A 24,218-nucleotide genomic window follows, 5' to 3' on the forward strand; every position below is an offset into this window, starting at 1 on the left:
TGAGTATGTTATTTCTCCAATCATACTGGATGTTTGGGCACACCACATTGTTGACCCGTTCATCAGCATTGATGTTGTCGAAGTGTTAGAGGTATGCTTTTTGTCAGAATTGGAAGGCTCAAGTACTTTACTCATTTTTTAATAACCACTATGTACAAAATTCTTTTTGATTGCATTTGGGAGCTGACCAGACAAATAATTATTAGATGAGTTAACATTGACGTATATGTGGTAGTGATATACTTTTTATCTAAGCACTTATTGCCATCGATGAGCATTTTAGTACCACCCCAAAGCAAATCCTTTACCTTTTGATGGTTATGTACTTATGTAGTCTGTTTTTCTATGCAGTATTTTGTGTCATTCTATAAAATTTCCCTGTGCACATGTTATCATTTGTTAGCAAAAGTTTTCTTTTGGCTTTTGAGACCCTTAAAGTTACATTTAACACAATTCATTAGTTTTAGGCTATAAAGGCTCTTGGATGCTTATAGGCACTTGTGTCTCAAATCCTTTCAACAATTGGATCCATTTTAGTGAAAGTAAGATGTCAATGCCAGTTTACACATCACTGCCATTGTTCTTTCTTTTTGCATCTGCCAACATTATGCATCGAGTTTCTGCTGATTTATTTCATTGTTAGAATTTATGATGCCACTGCCATGGTGAAGGTGACCAACCACGTAGGCGCCCACGCCCCACGTGTGTGTACCTGTTTGCGGCGTACCCGGCGTTGAGCTTGTTGTTACAGCCAACCATGCGGAGGCCAGGGTCCACGATCAGGTGGTCCAATAGTGTCAGGTTGAATTCCCCCAAGCTGATGTAAGCAACTTATAGCCTTAATAATTCCTGCTTTGAGCTGCTTCGTGCAAGATATTGCTCGCATCTGTAGGCTTATGGTCTGTTTAAACTCCACCGATTTATTGGAACTTGAGCTAGCACCTGTTTGAGTCAAGGTAAGACCAATTTAATTAATTGGACAAGCCGACAAGCTAGCACTCTCCTGGAGCATAATCTAAATTGTGTACGCCCTTGTTCAAACAATTAATATAGCTGACTGGTTTTTTTAATTATTATCATTTAATAGAGCCTAGACTTTTCAACAAAGGTTATGGATTTGGCAGCAGGGGAACTCCTGGAGATTGTGCCTCTTGGAAAAGGCTTCTTTCTTGCCAACTATCCTATTTCAATGTTGGATTGACCATTATCATTCGTGTTCCTTTGTCCTCCATCTTTTACCTCTTGTAGTTACACAAGAACAACTTGATTGTGCTAAAGAGGCAATCAAATCTGCAGTTCTGATGAACTTGGAATCAAGGGTACATTATTCTTGCTCCTGATATAATGCTAAGCTGGGTTGTTGATTTTTTTATCACTTTGTTTCTAGATAGTAGTAGTTCTGATTAAAAGTGAGTTATTCCATAGTGTTTTGTGTCAAAAATAACTTATGTGTAATAAATATAAATATTTAGTTTCTTTAATAAACATGTGTTACATATCACTTCTGCCATAGTTATAATTGAATTTGATACGAGCTGCAGATGATTTATCATATCTTTTCAACTTGGTTAAATGATTTCTCTATCTTTGTATACAGGCTCAAGTAACATGTCTCTTTTTGGCCATTGTGCTCCATGATCCTTCAACGTGACATCACATCAATCGTTGAGGAGGTGACCAATTTTTCTAGACTGCACTAGGATTGTTTTTGTACTAAACTACAATATGTGCTTATGTTTGTGCTTCATGAAATGGTGAATCTATTAGGTTCTTGTTCAGTTAGTACGTTTAGATCTCTTAAAATGGTGTTGTTAGTGTCTTGTCAGTAGGTGGAGTTGTTCTGTTAGTACGTTCAGTTCTCTTAAATCAGTTCTATCAGATTTGTTTATGGATTGGGAAAATTGTTTCTTGGTGTATCATGAAATGAGTTCAAATGCATTTTAAAGAGTTTTGGTACTACTACACGAAGCCTTGATATGTTGTGCACTTGCATACAAACACTATCCAGTTAACTGTGTCATTTTTTTCTTTAGTTGATCTGCTGCACTTTACTGATCACACTTGCTCTTATATTTTTTTGCTTGAGTATTGATGCTTACTTGCTTAGTACTCTTTCAGTTCCAAATTATATTTCACATGCATGTCGCTAGCCGGGATGCTACTTCCATGAGACATTGAAGCCCATATCAGAAGAGGTGCGCAATCTCGATGTTGTAGTATCTAGATTTCATTTCAAGGAGCACCAGTGCAGTAGTTCCAAAATGTAAATTCTGTATGAATCTGATGGTTTATTTGAATTGCAATTTGGACCAAGGCGAAATCTACTATCTCATGCCAAGGTGACACTGGTGTTTGAGGTTTAGTAACTTGAGTTGCTGAAGGTGCAGAGTCTCTTCGCAATTACTTAACTACAAGGAAAAGGTGCACACAATATGTGTTCTTTGCCGGCGTTAGTTCCTGATGATTGTGTATCTCAAATTTGCAGATCCATGGTGGATCCAGTGGAATTGGTACATTCGCTATACAGATTGCCAAGTACCTCGGAATTAAGGTTTTTGTCACTGCAGGTTTGTTCAGGGTTATGGATATAATATAAAATCAAATGTTCCTGGTAATGCCCCGAGTAATTTTCTGTACTATGGTAGGAAGTGAAGAAAAACTAGTAGCCTGCAAAGTTTTGGGTGCCGATGTATGCATTAACTACAGAACTGAAGACTTCGTTGAACGTATCAAACAAGAAACCAACGGAAAGGGTATAACGTCCCACCTGATTATTTTTGGTCTTTTACATTGTACGTAAGGTCGGAGTTGTCTTATGAAGGCATGCAGCTACTGATATATGGATGCTGATAGTTTGTTTTGTAGGAACTACTTTGATGCTCTCTTTTTTGGCAGCTATTATGTATCGAGCATTACCATCAAATAGCGCAAACTCCCTGACTATAGTCTGAAAAATCTCACTACCAGGTGTTGATGTGATTCTGGATAATATTGGAGGATCATATCTCCAGCGCAATCTAAACAGCTTAGGTGTTGATGGTAGACTTTTCATCATTGGCTTCCAAGGGGGCATAGCAGCTGAAGTGAACCTGCAAGCTGTGCTTGCATGCCGTTTGACCATACAAGGTATTTTAGTTGCACAAGCCTATATGCAATGGCATCATCTGTTACATTTCAGTGATGCTCAGTAGAAATTTTTATGCCAGTTTGCTGGTCACTATGTTTTGTCAGTAGCAACCAACCTCTACGTTCCTAAACGCCACTCCTATTTTTGCACTTGATTAAAATTTTCACATAGTTTTTTTCCATGATTGTGTGCAGCTGCTGGACTGCGCAACAGAAGCCTTGCCAATAAGGCAGAGATTGTTAGTGAGGTGGAAAAGAACGTGTGGCCTGCTGTCGCTGCTGGCAAAGTGAAGCCGGTGATTTACAAGACGTTTCCGTTATGTGAAGCTGCTGAGGCTCATAGGTTGATGGAAGCTAGCACCCACATCGGCAAGATACTGCTGCTCCCACTGCACCTGTGGCGTTTGTGCTCTTACTCTCGGAGGAGTCAGTTCAAGAACATATGCAACTTCTGTGACAGCCTGCATGGATGTTGTACTGGTGTAGCATGTCTTTTTTTATATATCTTGTAGTACTAGATTGGATCTTTTACCCCGAGAAATTATCTTATCAATTGGATCCTTAAAGTGCTGATGACATTTTTCTGTGAGCTATGATATAATAAATCTGGCAGATAGAGCCACTACAGCACGTCAGTACCTGATGCCAGTGTACTGTTGATGCAGTCTACAGATACTCGGGGAGGATATGCTGGCCCTGTGATCGATGACGTGCGGCTAACGATCGAGTTGCTGATTGCTGAACATGAGTTAGCATAGGAATTATTAAGTTTTCTTACCTTCTTAATAAGTTAATATGCTGGTAAATGAAATATTTGTACACAGTAGGAAGTGCTCATGCTACCAATGGAAGGAATTGCAAGTATCGATAATACAATATGGATTATTAAGTTTCCTGCCAATAAGCCCGGTCCCAGATTTCAAACTTGTCACCATCTTTTTGCACCCTAGGTACAATGTATATCTACAGATAGTCAGATACTCATGCAAACTGCCACTGCAAAATTTGCTGCTGCTATTACTATCTTTTGGGTGAAGTGAATCAGATTTTTGTTTAAATGAACTTTGTACTGTTTAAACTACTGATGCATAGTTTTGCAGACTTAAACAATATGTATCTTGGATTTAAATGAACTTTGTACTGTAGTTTTAACAGACATATTTTGGCACCTGGTAATGCAGTTTCTGTTTTACTAATAGCAACTCCTATTAGTATATGAATCAGTGACCAAAACATGTGATTTGAGCAACTCCTGTGATGATTATAGTTGTTGTCTGTAGATTTCCCCATGTTAAACAAATTTGCAGACAACAACTATATGATACCTATTGTTTTTATTGTTATGATTTGTTCTTATTTCTTGTCCAATTACAAATAGAAATTGTGCAGGATCGAAAGGAACTTCAACTTGAACCAGCAAGAGTATCGATACAAAGACTGTCTGAAATCTTCTAGGTAACATAAATCATGACTTCGAATATATTGTACTGTAACTTTTCAAATTATCTTGTTTTTTTAGTGGTATCGCAATTATTGTGCTATTGTGAATAAACCACTTGTGATGCTGTTTTGCTCAGTTTTTCTGTTGTACATAAATCATTTTATATTTATAATGTGTCACAATAATTTACTGATAACTACTATGATATTGCTTTACTGAAGGAATTTAGTTACCTTCAGATGAAGCTTTGTTATTACAAAATGCATTGCAGAGATGATTTGGCAACTAGGTTATTTAAAACCAAAAGATTTCCCCATGTAAACTGAGTTCCTCCGGGTACTGTTTTGGAGACATGCACATTGGGGTTCAGTATGAGCCTTCTATGTTTGCATGTGCCTCAATCGAAACAGTATGATACCTATGTCTACAGAACACTGAATTCAACATTGCAACTAAGATTAAGCTCATAAAACAAAAATATATTGTGTTCTTTGTTATCCAATTTAGTTTACTGTTATGTTTAGAAAAATTCTATGTTGAGAAGATGATTTGCCACGAGGATGCTATTACTTAACGTTTAATGAGGCTTTGTTTTTTACAAAAGCCATTACTTACCTTCAGATGAGGCTTTGTTCATTCTTTTATTTCCACATGTTAATCTAATTTGCACATCACTAAACAATATGATACCTATTGTTTTTTACTAGGTCAGTGCCCGTGCGTTGCAACGGAATTATATAATACCACGACAACTTATGAATAAATGTGTATTATACTGTGATGAGATGGAGGATGGTGTTCTCAAGCTGTTCGGGATGATGTCAAAGCGAAACTCGGGCCACGGTCGAGCACCGTGCCCGCGATGCGAGGTCGCCCGTCTGCGAGGCACGCGAGGTGGAGGGGGGCAGTCTCGGGGAGGGGGCAATCTCCGGGATATGGTAGTGGAGTGGCGGCACGCGGTCGAGAAGGTGTACGTGGGAGCCAGTGGAGGGATGACGCAACGGGCGGTAGAGAAACGTCAGGGTACAAATCGACCTAAGGCTCTTAATTCGTATTTTCCCGTTCACCTAGCAGAAATAGATTAACCCTAGGATACTTTTTTTCTTTTTTGTTATTTCCTCGATGTGTATTTTACATACCACAGTAATTTGCTATAGAGAATTTCTATTAATTAAAGGTATTATTGTTGGAATAAATTGTTATTTAATTTGATACATTGTGATCGCTAACATTGATGAATTAAGAGAAACGGAAAGAGAGGGATTCAAACCCTCGGTAAACAAAAGTCTACATAGCAGTTCCAATGCTACGCCTTGAACCGCTCGGCCATCTCTCCTACATAATCTTATTATGGAAAATAAACTGAGTGAATAGTGAGTTTTCGTATTCCTGCAGTACAGGTACAGCCACAACGGCTCGGGAATTCCATGGCTCTATTGGATTGGATGGAAAAATTACCCTGACGTTTCTCTACCGCCCGTTGCATCATCCCTCCATTGGCTCTCACGTACACCTTCTCGACCGCGTGCCGCCACTCCACTACCATATCTCGGAGATTGCCCCCTCCCCGAGACTGCCCCCCTCCACCTCGCGTGCCTCGCAGACGGGCGACCTCGCATCGCGGGCTTGGTGCTCGACTGTGGCTCGAGTTTCGCTTCGACATCATCCCGAACAGCTTGAGAACGCCGTCCTCCATCTCATCACAGTATAATACACATTTATTCATAAGTTATCGTGGTACTATATGATTCCGTTGCAACGCACGGGCACTGACCTAGTGTAATATATAATCTGTTTATAGCTTAATTCTTTACGATGCATGAAATTTTGCATACATACCATTTTTTGAGCCTTCGGCGAAAAAACACCTTCCCTTCTTTTCATGCTTCGTGAAGAAAATCTTTTCTATATCACAAGAATTTGTTTACTTCTCTGATGAGGAATATCCAAGCTTCGTGAAATATTCTCCGAAGCTACAAAAAAGTTTTGTGTTGCCTCTCTAATGAGACTACACTTCGTCTCGATTTGTCTTGTGCCTTAGCACAATTTTCTCTTTTCCAAAATATTTTCCGAAGATCAACACTGTATCCCCTTCTTGTTCCACATGCAATATATGATGCTTATGTTATGCAAAAATGATGTGATGATGTTATGTTATGCAAAATGATATTTGTGCCACAGATATAAGTCCCTGTAATAGAACACACGTACTTTTTATATCAGCGCTGACTTTTTGCTGTAAGCCTCCCTTAGGAGCTTCTTCGCCTTTTACTTTCAGCGGAATCAGCGTTTATTTTTTGCTGTAAGCCTCCCTTAGGAGCTTCTTCGCCTTTTACTTTCAGCGGAATCAGCATTTATTTTTCGCTGTAAGCCTCCCTTAGGAGCTTCTTCGCCTTTTACTTTCAGCGGAATTAGCGTTTATTTTTCGCTGTAGTTTCAGAAAACTTACACTGCGCTCCCTTAGGAACGACTTTTCACTGTTTTGCAGAATTTGCACTGTGTCTGTTAGAACAATTTTTTGATAATACAAAGGTCCTTCATGCCACCATAAATTCGTATGCTTCGGCAACTCAAGCCTATGGAAAGGGCATATTTTTATTATGGTAAAAAGACGAAAGTGTTACAAGGAATTGAAAAACGATAAAAGACACTTAAACTTCTCATAATTGTTGCTTATTAAAAAGGTAATACTGAATGAAAAAATGCGAAAAAATTGCTGTTGAGGTAGGATATTTATCAATAAATGTGCTTTGACTCTGGCACAGTGCTATTGACTGTGCGAGCTTCAGACTCCTCTCTGAAGTCTCTCTGAAGGTGATTGTTTTGACTCCCTTCTGGCTGCTGTCCTCGCTGCGTCGGCGGTGGTGGTGGAGGGTGCTGCCAAGATGCTTGGGGTTGGCTTGCTGAAGCAACAGAAGCTGCTGGGTGGTTGCCTACATATTCTAGAATATAAGGCGAATGATACGAAGCAGTATGCATGACCTGTTTCGGCTGACTTTGTTGTGCAGCTGCTTCTGCTATCTCCTTCTGCTTCTGGATGGTAACGTGACACATCCTGGTGGTATGGCCCTTGTCTTCACCACAGAATAGGCAATAAATTTTTCTTGGCTGATCTCCAAACCTTCCCCCGAAGCCCCTGGCGCCTCTGCCCCTTGGCGCTGGCGGCCAGAAATAACTTTGTTGCTGACCCGAAGCTTGTGAAGAGTATTGTGGCCTTTGCTGCTGACTCCCTCGATCATCAGTTTGAGCAGAGCTATGAATTGACCTAACGTGCCTTGGGTGAAATCTTCCTCCGAAGCCCCTGGTCATTTCAGAGAACATGAATGCTTCATCCCTCCTTTGGCGGAAGTCATTGTCAGCTCGAATGTATTCGTCCATCTTTTGGAGGAGCTTCTCCAACGTTTGTGGTGGCTTCCTGGCAAAATACTGCGCTGAAGGTCCCGGCCGAAGCCCCTTAATCATGGCCTCAATGACAATTTCGTCGGGCCTCTCTGAGAGAAAGGACGTCCTGATTGGGATCCAGCGGCTGTAAAGTACCAGCCCCTGTCGCTGAAGCTTTTTTCGGCGGCATGACGAAGGTGATGCTTGCCGAAAGTGTTCGAGACTCAAAAAATAGTCGTGGGTTCACCGGAGGTGGACGCCAATGTTGGGGACTTGTTCTCAAATGCTATGAATCAAGAACAAGGCAACATAAAATGTTAAATATCGAAAGCCCTTCGTCCTTCAAATCATTATTTCCCTTCGGATATAACGAATTTAGGACGAAGGTCACGAAGGACGTACCTTCATGATCATGATAAAAAATGGAAAACATTCAAACAAAATACAGAAAGTAACATAACTTCTGTAAACATTATTGTTAATATATTTCTATTTGTATTACTTGTGTAGACAAAGATAAATTACAAGTGTACCTTCGGCTTGAAGGAAAGAAAATACAGACGTGACGCAAAAGTGAATGCCAAGTCAGCGTGAACAGTACGGGAATACTGTTCACCTATTTATAGGCACGGGTCGCAGCCCATGCAAGATTACATTGATGCCCTTTACATTTATCAATAACTCTATAGTAATTCTTCGAGGTCTAATCTGGCTTTTCATCTTTAAGTCGGTTTCCCTTTCCGCCGTTATGCCGAAGCTCTTCTACGCATAGCTTCGCGATCGTCTTATCCTTCGTCGTGATTGCCGGCTCAGTTAAGCTTCGTCTTAACCATGCTTTTGTATACTCGCAACTTGACTTCGAAGGTACCTGTTCACATATTTCTTTTGGAGAACATAGTTAATTACGTTTTTGAGGACCTTCGGAAGCCGAAGGCCCCCAACATAATGTAATGACGGAAAACTATAATAGAATGACTGAAACTATAACAGAATGACTAAAATTGTAACAAAATAACTGAAACTGTAACAAAATGACTGAAACTATAATAGGTGAGACTATAATAAGACTGAAATTGTAACAAAAACTCTAATGTAATGACCAGAAACAACGAAATGACTAAAAGTTGTAACATGATAGCTGAATGATTGAATGACCGAGAATGTAATAGAATGACTAAAACTGTAATAATGGACTGACGGAATGACTGAAAACTATTACAGAATAGTTGAATGAGTGAATAGATGAGACTGATATAATGACTGAAACTGTAAATGTAACTGAATAACTGAAACTATAATTGAATGAATGAAACTGTAATAGAATAACTGAAACGGTAATGTAATTACTTGATAGATGAGATTATAATGGATTGACTAAAATTGTAATATAATGACTGAAAATGTAACAGAATGACTGAATATGTAATAGAATGGCTGAAACTGTCACGGAATGGCTGAAACTACTAACGAAAAGCTAACAAAAATATAAAAATATTGAATCGGTCACCACAACAGAAACGATGCGGACAGACCAATTAATAAGAGGATTAATCAGTTTCGTTTCCACAGCCTGATGGGCTGGTTGAACATGTTAGTCGACTAGCTAGCTAATTAGTTTAGTTGGATCCAGTGGCGGATGCAGGACGAAAAATCATTGGGTCAAAAAGACACATGGGAGCCATGGTTTTCTAGTTCGCCAAGCCCGCCGACCGCAGGGGACAAGTCATATCGTTGCGACGAGTGAGATCTAGCTTGTCGAGCGGATCGACGTCATGATAAAAATAGGACAAGGGACGGAGGCGCCAGGAAGGGGCGAAGTCGAGTGGCGTCGCATCGGGAATGGGTCGGCGGCGGAAACGGGGCAGTGAGCAGACTGGTTTAGGTGGTGTCGGGAAGATTAGGATCAGACTGGTAGATGCAAGGACTGGACCGAAGGGATCGGATCCGACGAGCAGGCTCATAACATGGTTGTTTTAGGCCATGTTATAAACCTCTAATTGTTTTAGGCCATGTTCTAAACTTCTAAAGCTAATTGTTAACTGGTTTTAGCTGAGTTGGAGCATCTAACAACTAATACTTATTTGAGAGGTATAGCTAACAATTAGTTGATCCATTCTAAACATCTCAACTAATGTTAACAACTAGCTATTAGTTGTAGAGATTTAGAACAAGACTTTATACTATCTAAAACTTTGATTTTTTTATATTCTTAATACTAAATAATCATTAGACATAAAAGGGTGTACAAAATTGAGGGGGAGGCATGGCCCACTTTGCCCCCCCTCCCTTTGGATCCGCCTCTGGTTGGATCGTAAGTGCAAGTGATATACATCAACTTACGTGACGAATGTATATATATATATATATACTAGTTGTATGCCCGTACGTTGTTACGGCGGAAACATGTTATAATAAAATACATTAATATGCAGAAACATTAATCATCATTCCACATATGTGCTCCCCAATGAACAAATTGATGTCAAGAAAACTAAAAGGATGAAAACAAAATCATCGACCAGCTAGTTCATACAAGGGAGTATCGCAGTTCATACAAGGGAGTAGCGTTTTCCCAGTCAGCATCCCACATTTTCCCAATCAATATTCCACCTTGTAAAATTTAATTTGGTTCTACAAAAAAGTATATTCAAGAAACAATTGAGCGGACTCCATCATAAGTTGATGAAACACGACATTTTTTATGGCACTTGACATATAGTCGAAGTAAAAGCAGAAAAATGTAGCACAATCGCAAACTTGAAGAAAATATATTTTCAATGCAAAAAAACATATGCATAGAGTCTCATGCCCGCGCGTTGCAACGGCATACGAATTATTTAATAAAATGTTAGTGCATAATAATTTATACATAATAAGACCAAAAAACAGGTGCCACAAGCACCAAACTTAAAGAGGGGTTGTCTTACATTGATGTCAGACAAAATGTAATGTTGCCTGTCACGATAACGTGGTTCCATCGGGAATTTAACTTCAACTCGAGCGACAATACTATACTTCCGTTGTAGCCCATAAAAATCTTCATCGCTTTAGTCTTCGAACAACCTGAAGCTATATTAAACATGTGACTAAATAACGTTCATAAATTTGATAGCGAAATCTTGTGTTAACTATTGTTTATAATATAACTTACATATGCATCCTGTTTTTCTTGTCCAATGCAACTCTTTCACGGTTCAGTACGGCTGGCTCCATCAAAACCTTTTATCATTTGAAAATATTTAAAACTAAATTGTAAAATTGTCCAATGCATTGACATTAACATAATCCCAACTCAAGCTTCAGGGCCTTCCGCTCATCCGGGGTGAACAAGAATTGGGGATCGGATGCGGGCGAAATTCCCGCCAATGGCTGAGATGTTCAGTCGACTCCCTCCCCCTTTGTGATGGTCTGGACCCCTACGAGTGAGCAGAAAAGGGAGCAGGAAAGAGGCCCTGGTGAACCGTCATAATAAGTGAACAAGTGTAAGCTTTGCTGCCCGACCGTATGGAGTACTGACCACACCGAGGGACAGGCCCTGAAGCGAAGGACAAGAACGAGCGGAATCAATGTGTTCCAATTTCTGGCGTGGGAATGAAGGGGGCGGGGCGGGGAAATGAAGGGTCCCGGGATTGAGCAGGGGATTGATCAGGGGATTGAGCAGGGGTAGTTATTTGCGGCTTGCACGGAGATCATGTTGGCACCTTCGTGGCGGTTGTTTGGCGGATTGCTCGGGGCTCCGCGCTGGGTATTGAGGTCGTGGCGAATCGCGTGCGGGCGTTTGCGGCGACGGTGGATTTCGCGGAGCTGTCGCGGCATGGCTGGCGGCGTGCGGGCGGATTATGGCGGTCGCGGCGGGCGTGCGGGGCGGGCGAGCGGTTCGCGCGGCGTGATTCGCCGCGAGCGTTGCGGGAGGGAATTCGCGACGGGCGGGTGGGCGGTCATGCGGGCGGGGTTTGCAGAGGGATTTGCGGCGGGCGTATCACGACGGGCGGTTGGCGACGGGCGGGGGTCGCGGCGGGCATGGGGCGTGCGGGGCGGGCGGGCGGTTCGAGCGGCGTGATTCGCCGTGGGCGTTGCGGGAGGGAATTCGCGGTGGGCGGGCAGGCGGTCGTGCGGGTGGGGTTTGCGGCGGTTCGCGGCGGGCGTATCGTGGCGAACGGTTGGCGACGGGCAAGGGTCGCGGCGGGCGTGCGGGGCGGGCAGGCGGTTCGCACGGCGTGATTCGCTGCGGGCGTTGCGGGAGGGAATTCGCGGCGGGCGGTTGTTTGGCGGGGGCAGTCTACATTATCGTCTTAATAGTTAGTATAGATAAGAGAAGCCAACAGATCCTTAGGCTAGAGGTGTTGGGCTGGGATGAAACAAGCTCCCAAACACGTCCAACGCTAAAAAAACCACCCCCAGCTCCGTTCTCTCCCAAGTGGCCAGTGCCATCTCCGGCCACCGCCCATGGCTATGCCTTCCTCCACAACGGTTGTGCTCTTCCACCTCGTCGACCGCACCCGGATTTCGAACCCCACACTACAACGCCATGCGGTTGGGGCCGTCTTCCGCCACCTCCTCTCCCTCCCCGCGCCCCTCCCAGCGGCCGCCCACAACGCCGCCTCAGCCCTCCTCGCTTCGCCCCACCCTGCAGTCGCCGCGCACGCTGCGGCCTCCATCGCCCGTCTCACCGCCACCCACCCCGATCTCCTCCCCTCGGATGTCGCCCTCCCGCTCCTCATCGCGCCCCTCGTGGCCTCACCGTCCCCCCTGCTCGCCTCCTGCCTCGTCAAGGCAGTCTCCGCGCTCGCAACCTGCGCCCTCCGCTCCGGCTCTCGCTTCCCGGCCCACGACCACCCCTTCATCCAGGCGCTCGCGTAGGGGGCTGACGGCGCTCGAGCGGAGCTGATGCGGTAGGCAGCCGGGATGGTTGCCGACCGGGTGGATTGGGTGGTCAAGTTTCTGATGGGGAGGAGGATGTCGCATGGCTGAGGGACAGCGAGGCGGGCGCCCATGCGCGAGCAGCGGAGGATCCTGAAATGTTGCCGACCGATGGTTGAGGAGGAGTATGGCAATGCGAGCAACGGAGGATGCGGTGCGCGGACGATGCGGAGGACACCAAGGCAGGCAGGCGAGTGAGGATGTAACGTGGGTGTGGGAAGTGGCATCGCGTGAGCGGAGGGGGAGGCGAGAGCACATATATGGTCTTCACTATCGGTATTCATTCGGCAATAAGTTTTTTTGGTCGTTTTTCTTTGATTGCGAATTAATAGGATATAGAATCTATTATACAAATTTATATTCTTATTTTTAACATTGAACTTGTAAAGATTTATAAACCGCAAACCTCAAATTCATCATATATTTTCTTAAATAATAGATTTAAATTTTGGTATAGGTTCGGAAACAAATTCAGTAATTTTCACCTTTGTTTGTTGTAGTGAGCAAAATAATAAATTTGTCTTAACAGCTCCGATTACCCCTTTCATTTTATCCCCCCCCCCCAACCCCAACACACACACACGTACTTTTAGCCTTGCATAATCGACAGTTGTGCAAAACGCAAAGGAGACTTATTAGTAGTATTGATGAAGCGCGTGCTAGAAGCAATATAGACTAGCTAGTGTAGTATATAGACGTCTCAACCACTGACGACGACGGCTCTCACATATTCTTTCCTGCCGTTGAACGCTTTTTAACTGTGTGGATCTCGCAGACCCCGTCTTGGTTTTGATTCTTCACACGCATGGTAGAGAATTTCACTACCGCCACTCGGGTTCGGCCTCTCGGGTGAGCAAGCCGGCCGGCATGCAGGCGTGCGTGGCGGCTCAGCAGTGGGCGCGCCGCCGCCGCCGCGCTCTAGTGGGGCGGCACCGCCGCAAAGACTGTGCATGGCTCCTTTGCTCGTGGACGTCGCTGTCGAGACCGACGCGCGCCGGAGGACGTACGCGCGCGCTCGCTCGCTCGAGCCCATACGGCGGCGGCCGCGCGCTCGGCCGTGTGCGGCGCCACCGCCGTATCTCATGCAGGCGCACGCGCGCGCGTGCGTTGACATGCACGACGACTACGGTGGAGTAGTGTGGACTACTTTCTGCGTTGGTGTGGTTCATCGATCTTGGCTCGACTGGCCAAGGAGATGCCCATTCAATTCTTGTCGGACAATGCATGCAGACAGTATCTACCGGCCGGCGAGGATGCAGAGCATTTTTTTAAGCCGAATTTGGATCATTGAAATTGAATTCCATTATAATAATAGTAATTTAAACATATATCAATTAAGTTAATTCGGTTTTATATAAAATATATTTATATATTATTATTAGCAAGATGTCGGATATATTTATGTGCTATATTTTTACTGTAGAGGAGTGAGATGAAGTAAGTTACAGAGTAGAAACAAATTCAACTACTGTATAAAATCATTTCTCATCCGCACCCCATGAATTTGAGATAAGCTTATAACTGAACTTTAGAAAGTGGTGGAATATCAAATTCCAAACTAAATAAGTTACTTTATTGAGTGAATTCCATTTCCTTTAAAATGAAGGGATCCAAACACCTCATTAGAGAAAATCTATGAGTAACATTATTAGCCAATCCTGAAAAACAGCAGCCATCCATGAGCTAGGGACATTTATTTAGGGTAACTGTATAGCTATTGACTCTAGGTTTCGGCAAACCAAAATCTTCAATTCCTGTTGATCTTCAAGTGGATGCAATGGTAAATGCATGAGGAGCGTAATATATACTTATGGGCCGTTTGGGAGAGCTCCCAAACGGGCTCCGGCTCTTGAAGGAGCCCTCCCAAATGGTCTAAAAAAAAGAGCTATTTTGCCATTTTAAAGAATTGTATAGCTATTTTGCCAAATGGTCCAAATGGTCTAAAAAATTGTCTCTTAGCGGCTCCTCTCGCTCACCTTCTCTCGCGTCAAGAGTAGCCATTTTGCCAGACGATTAGTTAAAAAAACACTAGCTCTTATAAAGAGCTATTCTTTAATGGTGTGTTTGGTTTGTGGAGTCAACCAATGCCTCATAAGGTGTTGCATCATGAGCTCATTCGATAAAATTTAGTAGAATCAACTCATTCCTCATGTATATACTAATTATTACCTTATAAGGAATGGTATGGTGATGGATCAACTCATTTTATTCCACAAATCAAATAAAAAGTGAGGAGTGAGAAGAATATGGGGCACCTCATTTCTCAAACCAAATACATCCTAAGAGAAGCCAAAGCCGGAGAGGAGCCAGAGCCGTGACAAACGAGCCTTAACACTCATAGATCCAAACTGGCTCTTCCCCTTCGCTCTACCTACCTACCCTGTTGATGTGTTGTCCCATACTTTCTCTTTGCTCGCTCCTAGATCCTGCGTTCTGATTGTCGCCTCCTGTTATGTCTCTAGGATGATGGTCAGGGGCGGAGCTACAGCTAACTATTGGTGTTAGCTGACACCCATGAATTTCAGAAAATACAGTGTGTAAAGCATTGTTTAAACATATATACACCAGTGAAGTTTGAGGTGGGCTTCGCCCCTGATGATGGCTGATTATGCCTTCCCCTTCCATCTGCCGCCAGATCCGATCCGATACGTATCCTGCGCCGACGTCCCTTGATGTTGGGACGAGTGGTGGCTTAGCTAGCTAGCCATGCTCGACTAATCGGTCACACTCTTTCATCAGCGAGCAAAAGGGATGGGGTCGATAGATAGATAGATGATGCATGGCTATCATATGCATATCTAGGGAATCTCACACATGCTTCAACATCATCGTCATCGATCGTCGTGGTGTGGTGTTCTTAGCACGCACGATTACTCAGTTCTTCCTTCTGGACAAGGACTTCTTACCTACAGGATATGTGCGCGTGGCCGCCGCCCGCCGGCCCATTCTGTTCGTATCCATATTATTCCATACTATTATTTGCCCCGTATATATGTATATATATCAGGATATTGTTCGTTGTCAGGCAGGCTGGATTTCAGTATATCATCTTTGGGCCCCTAAATAAAGAACTATCATTTTTGGGCCCTTTGTTCATTCTTCTGGTCCGAGCTATAGATGTCCAAACGGGCCGCCCGGCCCGGTCCGGCCCGGGCCCGGTGAAGCCCGGTCCGTTTTAGGCCCGGCCCGTCAGGCACGATTAAAAAACCGGGCCGGGCCGGCTAAGCACGCGGGCTCAATTCCTTGTCCGAGCCCGGCCCGCAACGGGCCTAAACGGGCCGGGCCGGCCCGTTTAGCACGAAAAAAGCGGGCCGAAAAGCACGTTTTAGTGTAAAAAAAACGGGCTTAACGGGCTTAGAGCTAAACGGGCCGTGCCGGGCTAGCCCACCGTGCCTAATTTCCTGTCCGAGCCCGGCCCGCTTATTCGTGCCGGGCCGGCCCAGGCCCGCATATAACCGGGTCGTGCCGGGCTCGGACCGGGCCCAAAAAATAGGCTTCGTGCCGGGCTCGCGGGCTTCGTGCTTATTGGACATCTATAGTCCGAGCTCCTGTTCTCGTCTCGTTTCCCGTGCTTATATAGCTACTTTCTCTCTCTCTGCATCCTATTAAAATGCTTAGAGCTAGCTCTTAAATCATTCATATTATTGGAGGCTGCTGTCCTAAGCCGGCCGGCGACCAACCGCGATGATGAATCGATCGAACGTACCCTAAAATCCAACCCTAGCTAACGGATGGGCGCCGTTTCATGAGGAATTAAGAGCAGAGCTCGACCTGCATATATACTCTTCTTCCTCGTACGTTCTGTGTACTCGTCGTGAAAAACAGGAAGCTAAATTTGGCAAGCAGTTTTCCACCGCGCGCGAACACCGGTGCCTCTCTCTCTCTGTCTAGCGAGTAGCGAGTAGCGACTCCTGTCCGCTCGAACTCGCATCTTTTCCGCTGCTATGCAAATCCGTCCATCCTCTTTTTGCACTATTGAAATTAGCAGCTAGCAGAGCAGGGGTTCGACGACAACAACGGACACACACATCGTCTATCAGTGCTCATCCAACAATCCGTGCGCGACCAAGGCAATAATGGTGTCGTCCTCCCGTGCTGTCGTCGTCGTCGTCGGCCTCCTCGTCGCCGCGTCCTCCCTCGCCGTCGCTGCCTCCGGTACGTACGTACGTCTTAGTACCTTACCTGCAGTGTATGCGCATGACCGCGCGTTGCCAGAGCAGCCAGGGGTAGGGTATGACGATGCTAACACCGGCATGCATGCACGCATGGTGGCATGAACGTACGAACGGCAGATGGCGGTGGGCCGACGTACGGGTACACGGCGGGGAGCCCCGACGGGCCGGAGAACTGGGGCAAGCTGAGCCCCGCGTACAAGCTGTGCGGGCAGGGGAAGCAGCAGTCCCCGATCGACATCGTCACCAAGCAGGCCGTCCCCAACGCCAACCTCGACACCCTCAACCGCACCTACGCCGCCACCGCCGCCACGCTCATCAACGACGGCCACGACATCACGGTACCTATATATATACGTACATATGCATGCATGGACATGCACTGATGCACATATAATATAGGTTCCGATGAATGAAAGCATGCATACATGTGCACGTACGTACGATTGCAGATGACGTTCGAGGGCAAGGTCGGGACGGTAATGGTGAACGGCAAGGCGTACAGCTTCGAGAAGATGCACTGGCACTCGCCGTCCGACCACACCATCAACGGCCAGAGGTTCCCGCTGGAGCTGCACCTGGTGCACAGGAGCGCCGACGGCGCGCTGGCCGTCATCGGGATCCTCTACCAGCTGGGCGCCCCGGACTCCTTCTACTACCAGCTGAAGCGGCAGCTGGGCGAGATGGCCAAGGACCGGTGCAGCTTCGGCGAGGAGGAGTCGCACGAGGGCGTCGCCCTCATCCACCTGCGCTCGCTGCAGAAGCGCACCGGCAGCTACTTCCGGTACACGGGCTCCCTCACCGTGCCGCCCTGCACCGAGAGCGTCGTCTGGAGCGTCCTCGGCAAGGTGCGGCAGATCAGCAAGGAGCAGCTGCAGCTGCTCAAGGCGCCGCTGCCCGGGAACGACGCACGCCCCACGCAGCCGCTCAACGGCAGGACCGTCCAGTTCTACAACCCGCCCAACAGCACCGTCTCCTTCCATATGTAATGTAATATGATTAACGAGATGTATATGTCGTTTATGTTATGAAGTAAATATATATGTGCATGCATTATTATTGCCTATATATTATTTGGTGTAGTATTTGTGGCAGTATAGTGCTAAAATGGGTCTGGTTTTGATTTGTAACGTACACATATATATGTCTAGCCTAGATTGTCTCTACCCCTCGGTTTATAAATTATAATTTGCATATATAAAATGACATGTTGGGTTTTGATAGGAGGGCCCAAACAAAGAAGACAACAAAAGTGTAATGGCAAGATAAATGTGAAACAACGGTTTCTTAAATATCTTATCTCACCATATTCGTGCAGCGGGCCGGGTTATTTATAGAGTGACCAAGAGAACCTCCTTAAGTATAGGCTTACCCCCAACCACATCCTAGAAATATCCTATACAACAATGTCTTTGGAGTAGTGGTTACACAACACTAATAATACTAACCGATTCCCGTGCTCTGCTACGGTTTTTATATATCATAAAAATAGATATTGAGATATTTATTCAAATACAACTATTGTTTCTTTCTAAACACTAAGATACATTTGGTCTGGTGGTTAGCCCAAATTTCTAGAGCAGGGGGCGTGGGTTTGAGTGTTCGCTCTGCACTATTTTTTGTGTGGTGTGCTAGCTGCACGGGCGGGGTCGGGTGCTGAGCAGACGCAATAGCTGGTTGCGTGGGCGCTGGGGTTCACAGGGCAGTAGCTGAGTGAGCGTTGCCCGGGGCTAGGCGTGGGGCCCATAGGACACGACGCCGAGATGAGGCACGTGGCATGTGTCAGCGTGTATGATAAAGTCATGGGTAGCACCATGCCACTACACCAAAATCATACACTTCCTACGGTTTTTTAACTTCCTACATCTTTTATAACAAACCGTTGGAAATAAATAACTTCCAAGAGGCAATTGGTAGCTCTAGGAAATAAACATAACTTTCTACGGTATTTTATAAAAGTTGTAGGAAGTTAGATTTCACATGTTGACCCGTGTGTTCGGTCAAGCGAGCCGCTAACTTTCTAGAGGCGACCGTAGGAACTTAGCATAGGCAGCTAACTTTCTACGGCTGCCTATAGAAAGTTAGCATGGGCAGCTAACTTCCTACGACCTCCTCTAGGAAGTTAGCTTTTAGTTGTTGATCCGCGGGTGTGGTCAAATGAGCCGCTTACTTCCTACGGCCGACTCTAGGAAGTTTCCTGCCCATGCTAACTTCATACGGCCTCCTCTAGGAAGTTAGAGAAAGTTAGATTTCAGCTTTTAACCAGTCAAACAAAAAGCTAACTTTCTACGACTGCCTCTAGGAAGTTAGTATGGACAGCTAACTTCCTACGACCTCCTCTAGAAAGTTAGATTTCAGCTTTTGACAAGTCAAACGGAAAGCTAACTTCCTACGGCCTGCTCAAACTCTAGGAAGTTAAGTAACTTCCTATGGATTTACTCTAGGTAGTTATATTTTTTATCTTAAACCCCTACTTAATCTTATCATCTTCTCACTCTCCTTTCTCCCTCTCATGTCTTCCACCAGGAACAAGCCACCGCCGCACGCTCCAGCCCGCCGCGCCGCTCCGGCCCGCGCCCGCCGGCGCTCCCACTTCCTCCTCTTGCCTCCTCCGTGCTCGAATCTATGTTTCCCCACCCCCAATGCTGATCCTTCTCGCCTCAATGTCCAAGAGCTCCGATGTGTCATCCACCGAGCCCCAGTGCTCATATCACAACACGTGCGTGTCCTCGCTCTCTCTAATTGCTTTCGTGTCCGAATCTGATGAGCTCGGCCGGGGGGACCGGTTGTGGTGGGGGCACAGATGCCAAAGGATTTGGCGGGCGTAGCAGGGTGCCGTCACCACAGGCATCCCTGGATCGGGATTGCAGAAGTGAGCGCCAAGGGGTAGGAGCTGGACGTGAAGGTGCCATTGCTGCGTGATGAGGTACGAGGTCCTGCCACTCTTCTCATTCAATAGGACGTTGCTTTGTTTCATTGAGTCTGATGCTCGCTCTGCGTTTGTGGATTGGTGTATGCAATGGCTTACGAGATGGTAGGTTCGATGTTGAATTCATCCACTTGAGTTGGAAGCGGTTAGGCTATTATGATGGTGGGATTGGTAGCACATCGTCACTGAAAAGTGGTCAATTTTCGATTTGTCGTGGAAGTGTTGTTGTTTTAGACAATTAAACTACTATTGGCTTGTGTGCCTCTCTGTTCTCATAGTGGTGTGCACCAGAATTGTGAAGCTCTGAATTCAAGCTCTGTGGGTTTATCTTTACATTGACACTTGAATAATATTGGAACTAACTTGGGAAGCACAAAGTTGTTAGACTTCACGTTATAGGTCTGTGTTGCTCAGTTGATCAAATCCTTATAATAGTTCTGTTTGTATCTAAAGCTATTCAGTCAACATAATGGTCTAACTTGTGTGAGTTTGTATCCACTACTTGGCATAAATTTTTGAAGACAATAAATTTGAATAAATGTAACTCTAATTTTATCTGAAACTATAACCTTGTTACTTCGAGTTACATACAAATTTATATACAATTGTACTAATTCAAATGGTAATTATCCTTTATTCTTTGAATATAAACTCCTTATGTTTTAATGATCTCATGACCACAACCAAACTCACTGTCCTTTCAGCACGAGTGAAGCAACTGCTAGCACAGCTGGGGGGCAAGTTAAAAGGCTAATGCGTTGGATGTGGAAAGTGAGTATTTTTTCTTGTTTTAGCATACTTCTTAATTTTTGGTTCACTTATATACTTCGCAAGTTGTTAACTTCTAGATCTCAACAGTTAGGGAATAAACCAACAAATGAAGGGTAATATTTATGATATCAAATGGTGATGATTGTAGAAGCCGATGGTGATCGGCGACCGTGAGCTTCCATGTTATTGTGTTCTGATACTTGAGACTTTTATTATGACTATGTATGAGATATTGTCTCTTATTAGTACTGGATGATAAGATGTGTCTTATTATGACTATGGATGAGACTTTTGTGATGTAATTGATGAGACTATGGATTTAAATATTGTTATGTGATTGTGTGTGAGATGTTTTATGTGAAAATATGTTGTGCTATATAGCTGTTGATATATTTGTTATGTTGTGGAATGTGGTGTAAAATAAAAATAAACAACATTTGTAATGCTGGTCAAATTAACTTCCTAGAGGCTTATTGGGCCGTAGGAAGTTAGCCAGTTAACTTCCTAGGGGCTACAGTCAGTCGTAGTAAGTTAGTCAGCTGACGACGCTGACGGCGTGAAGCTACTAACTTCTGAGAACCTACTAACTTCCGAGAGGCTTATTTGGCTAACTTCCTATAGGGCTCTAAGAAGTTAAGCTCACTTCCGACAAAATTTCCGAGAGCCAAACTTCCGACGAGATGGCTTAACTTCCGAGAGTTTAGCTAACTTCCTAGAGTTTAGGGCTAACTTCCTAGGGTTTAGGCTTTAGGAAGTTTACTATTGTGGTGTACGTAGTGTGTGACCATATTAGGTTCTTAATAAGGTAGTATAGATTAGGAACCATGTAGCAGTTGCATCCTTGATGCTATTTCTTAGACTCCTAAATAGGGGAAGTATGTGTCTGAGGCCTCCGCCATGGATAGGGCTGGAAAAAATACTCGGGGCTCGCTCGGTTCATGGTTAGCTCGGATCGGCTCATTTGAATTTTTTACGAGCTGAGCTGACATCTTAGCTCGGTTCGTTAATGATGCAGGTCGGTTTGTTAACGAATCAGCTCACGAGCTATACGAGCTACCGCATTTCAGCAAAACGAAACTATATGAATATCATTTACGTATTAATTGGTGAACATGTTATATGTATGTGTGGTGTGTGTCCTATGAGTTAAATTAATGATTGATGAACTATGTTTATGTGTTAAATTGGTCTATGTGAATATAACTATGGGTTAAACTAATAAACATCTAATAAACATGTGTGTGGATTGTGAATTGATGGGTGATGAGTTGTGTTAATTTGGTGTTATGGTCTGTAAAACTATGAGTATAATTACTATTTTCTATTGTTAAATTAGTTTGATATTAACTAGAAATTGATTATTATATTTTTTTCTGGTTTGGCTCGCGACCTAAATGAACTAGCTCAAGCTTGTAAACGAGTTGAGCCAAGATAACTTTGTGGCTCGTTAGTTTAACTAGTCGAGCCGAGCTAGCTAGCTCGAACTCGGACGAGCTGAGCCAAGCTGGCCGGAGACTATGCGTGTAGTCCAGATGAGGAGGTCGAGGTCTTTAGCGCCTTATGGGTCATGGATTTTTTTACATGTGTATATGAAAGTCGCCTAGAGGGGGGTGAATAGGCAAATCTGAAATTTATAAAGTTTAAGCACAACTACAAGCCGGGGTTAGCGTTAGAATTAAAGTCGGGTCCAAAAGAGAGGGCGAAATAAATCACAAGCGAATAAGAACGGATGACACGGTGATTTGTTTTACCGAGGTTCGGTTCTTGCAAACCTACTCCCCGTTGAGGTGGTCACAAAGACCGGGTCTCTTTCAACCCTTTCCCTCTCTCAAACGGTCACCTAGACCGAGTGAGCTTCTCTTCTCAATCAAACGGGGCACTAAGTCCCCACAAGGACCACCACACAATTGGTGTCTCTTGCTTTGATTACAATTGAGTTGGAAACAAGAATAGAGGAAGAAGAAAAGCAATCCAAGCGCAAGAGTTCAAAAGAACACAAATGTCTCTGTCTCTAGTCACTAATTAGGTTGGAGTGATTCCGGACTTGGGAGAGGATTTGATCCCTTTGATTGTGTCTTAGAATGAAGTCTATAGCTCTTGTATGAGGTTCGATGGCTGAAAACTTGGATGCATTGAAGTGTGGTGGTTGGGGGGTATTTATAGCCCCAACCACCAAAAGAACCGTTGGTGAGGGCTGCTGTCGTATGGCGCACCGGACAGTCCGGTGCGCCAACCACGTCACCTGGTCGTTGGGTTCCGACAGTTGGAGCTCTGACAAGTGGGGTCACCGGACAGTCCGGTGGTGCACCGGACAGGTCCTGTACACTGTCCGGTGCGCCTTCTGACGCCTGCTCTAACTTCTGCGCGCGCAGTGAACACTGTTCACTGTTCCTGTACCGTTGCAGACGACCGTTGGTGCTTGAAGCCGTTGCTCCGCTTGGTGCACCGGACAGTCCGGTGCTACGCCGGACAGTCCGGTGAATTATAGCGGAGCGGCCTCCCCAAATTCCCGAAGCTAGCGAGTTGGAGAGAATCCACCCTGGTGCATCGGACATTGTCCGGTGGTGCACCGGACAGTCCGGTGCGCTAGACCAGGGCTGCCTTTGGGTTGCCTTTTACTCTCTTTGTTTGAACCCTTTCTGGGTCTTTATATTGGTTTGTTGTGAACTTTTGGGACCTGTAAAACTTATATTGTAGAGCAAACTAGTTAGTTCAATTATTTGTGTTGGGCAATTCAACCACCAAAATCAATTAGGAAAAAGGTGTAAGCATGTTTCCCTTTCAGTATAATCCTTCCAACTAATTTTCATTATTTTATCTTATTTTTATAACCATATCAAAATCTCATTGTAACTTGATTCAGTATACCTTATATTTTTATGCTTGTTTTATCGGTGATTTCAATTTATTTTTATAGTATATTTCATGGCTTTAGGTTGCTAGTCTGATTCAATCTTGGTCCATATATATAGGATTGATGTTATAGGTTCAGCCGATAAGAACAAAATATTGATGTTTTTATTACTTGTTTTTCAAAATTTAGGAATCAAGCTATTTTTCTAATTTACAATTTCAATTTTAGATTTTTAACGATTTTAATTTATACTAGTTAGATGCCCGTACGTTGCAACGATATATAAAATATTCAACAAAATATTAATGCTCATAGGTGTGGCTCCAATCCGTCTGCGCAGTCTTTGTGTGTTTACTACACCTTTGAGCAGCCGGCAGTGTGGATCGTGCATTGGCCATGGCCAGTTGGCCACCACGAACTGTGTGGTACTTATCCATTCCAAATCTAAAGGCAACATGTGATATTTGGCGCCTTTTTTTAAACGAAATGAAAACTGCGGTTGCGTGCCAACTGGTCTCAACTCCCGATTCAAGCCAAAACTGTCGTCCCTCTTTTCGACTACTACTGCCTTTGCCTGCGATCGCTCGCCGCGCAACAGAGCAAACCATTGATGCGTCTGTGGCC

General features: G+C 44.5%; 2 protein-coding genes and 1 non-coding gene across 3 annotated transcripts; 2 read left to right on the plus strand and 1 right to left on the minus strand.

Annotated features, from left to right (window-relative positions):
- The first annotated feature begins 662 nt into the window (after positions 1-662).
- LOC103655800 (quinone oxidoreductase PIG3) lies at positions 663-3,751 on the plus strand. The gene is made up of 5 exons (XM_020552286.2): positions 663-671; positions 2,486-2,567; positions 2,646-2,753; positions 2,968-3,126; positions 3,322-3,751. Exons 1-5 carry the CDS (start codon positions 663-665, stop codon positions 3,636-3,638), a joined length of 675 nt encoding a protein of 224 aa, XP_020407875.2. The 3' UTR covers positions 3,639-3,751.
- Positions 3,752-5,816: 2,065 nt separating this feature from the next.
- TRNAS-GGA (transfer RNA serine (anticodon GGA)) lies at positions 5,817-5,903 on the minus strand. The gene has a single exon. It is a non-coding gene; the product is annotated as a tRNA-Ser (tRNA).
- A 10,789-nt stretch (positions 5,904-16,692) lies between these two features.
- On the plus strand, positions 16,693-18,210 carry LOC100384165 (uncharacterized). Its single transcript, NM_001321780.1, has 3 exons — positions 16,693-17,023; positions 17,161-17,381; positions 17,493-18,210. The coding sequence occupies exons 1-3, from the start codon at positions 16,945-16,947 to the stop codon at positions 18,027-18,029; spliced, it is 837 nt and encodes a 278-aa protein (NP_001308709.1). The 5' UTR covers positions 16,693-16,944; the 3' UTR covers positions 18,030-18,210.
- Positions 18,211-24,218: the final 6,008 nt, after the last annotated feature.

The sequence above is a fragment of the Zea mays genome, chromosome 4 (assembly GCF_902167145.1).
Source record: "Zea mays cultivar B73 chromosome 4, Zm-B73-REFERENCE-NAM-5.0, whole genome shotgun sequence".
Lineage (NCBI taxonomy): Eukaryota > Viridiplantae > Streptophyta > Magnoliopsida > Poales > Poaceae > Zea > Zea mays.

Bases quoted from the DNA above. Each gene is read 5' to 3' on its own strand.
- LOC103655800 (XM_020552286.2), top strand. The intron at 2,568-2,645 runs GTTTGTTCAGGG...GTACTATGGTAG, and splicing joins TAAGGTTTTTGTCACTGCAG to GAAGTGAAGAAAAACTAGTA. The intron at 2,754-2,967 runs GTATAACGTCCC...TCTCACTACCAG, and splicing joins ACAAGAAACCAACGGAAAGG to GTGTTGATGTGATTCTGGAT.
- LOC100384165 (NM_001321780.1), top strand. From the start codon at position 16,945: ATGGTGTCGTCCTCCCGTGCTGTCGTCGTCGTCGTCGGCCTCCTCGTC. The intron at 17,024-17,160 runs GTACGTACGTAC...TACGAACGGCAG, and splicing joins CCTCGCCGTCGCTGCCTCCG to ATGGCGGTGGGCCGACGTAC. The intron at 17,382-17,492 runs GTACCTATATAT...GTACGATTGCAG, and splicing joins ACGACGGCCACGACATCACG to ATGACGTTCGAGGGCAAGGT.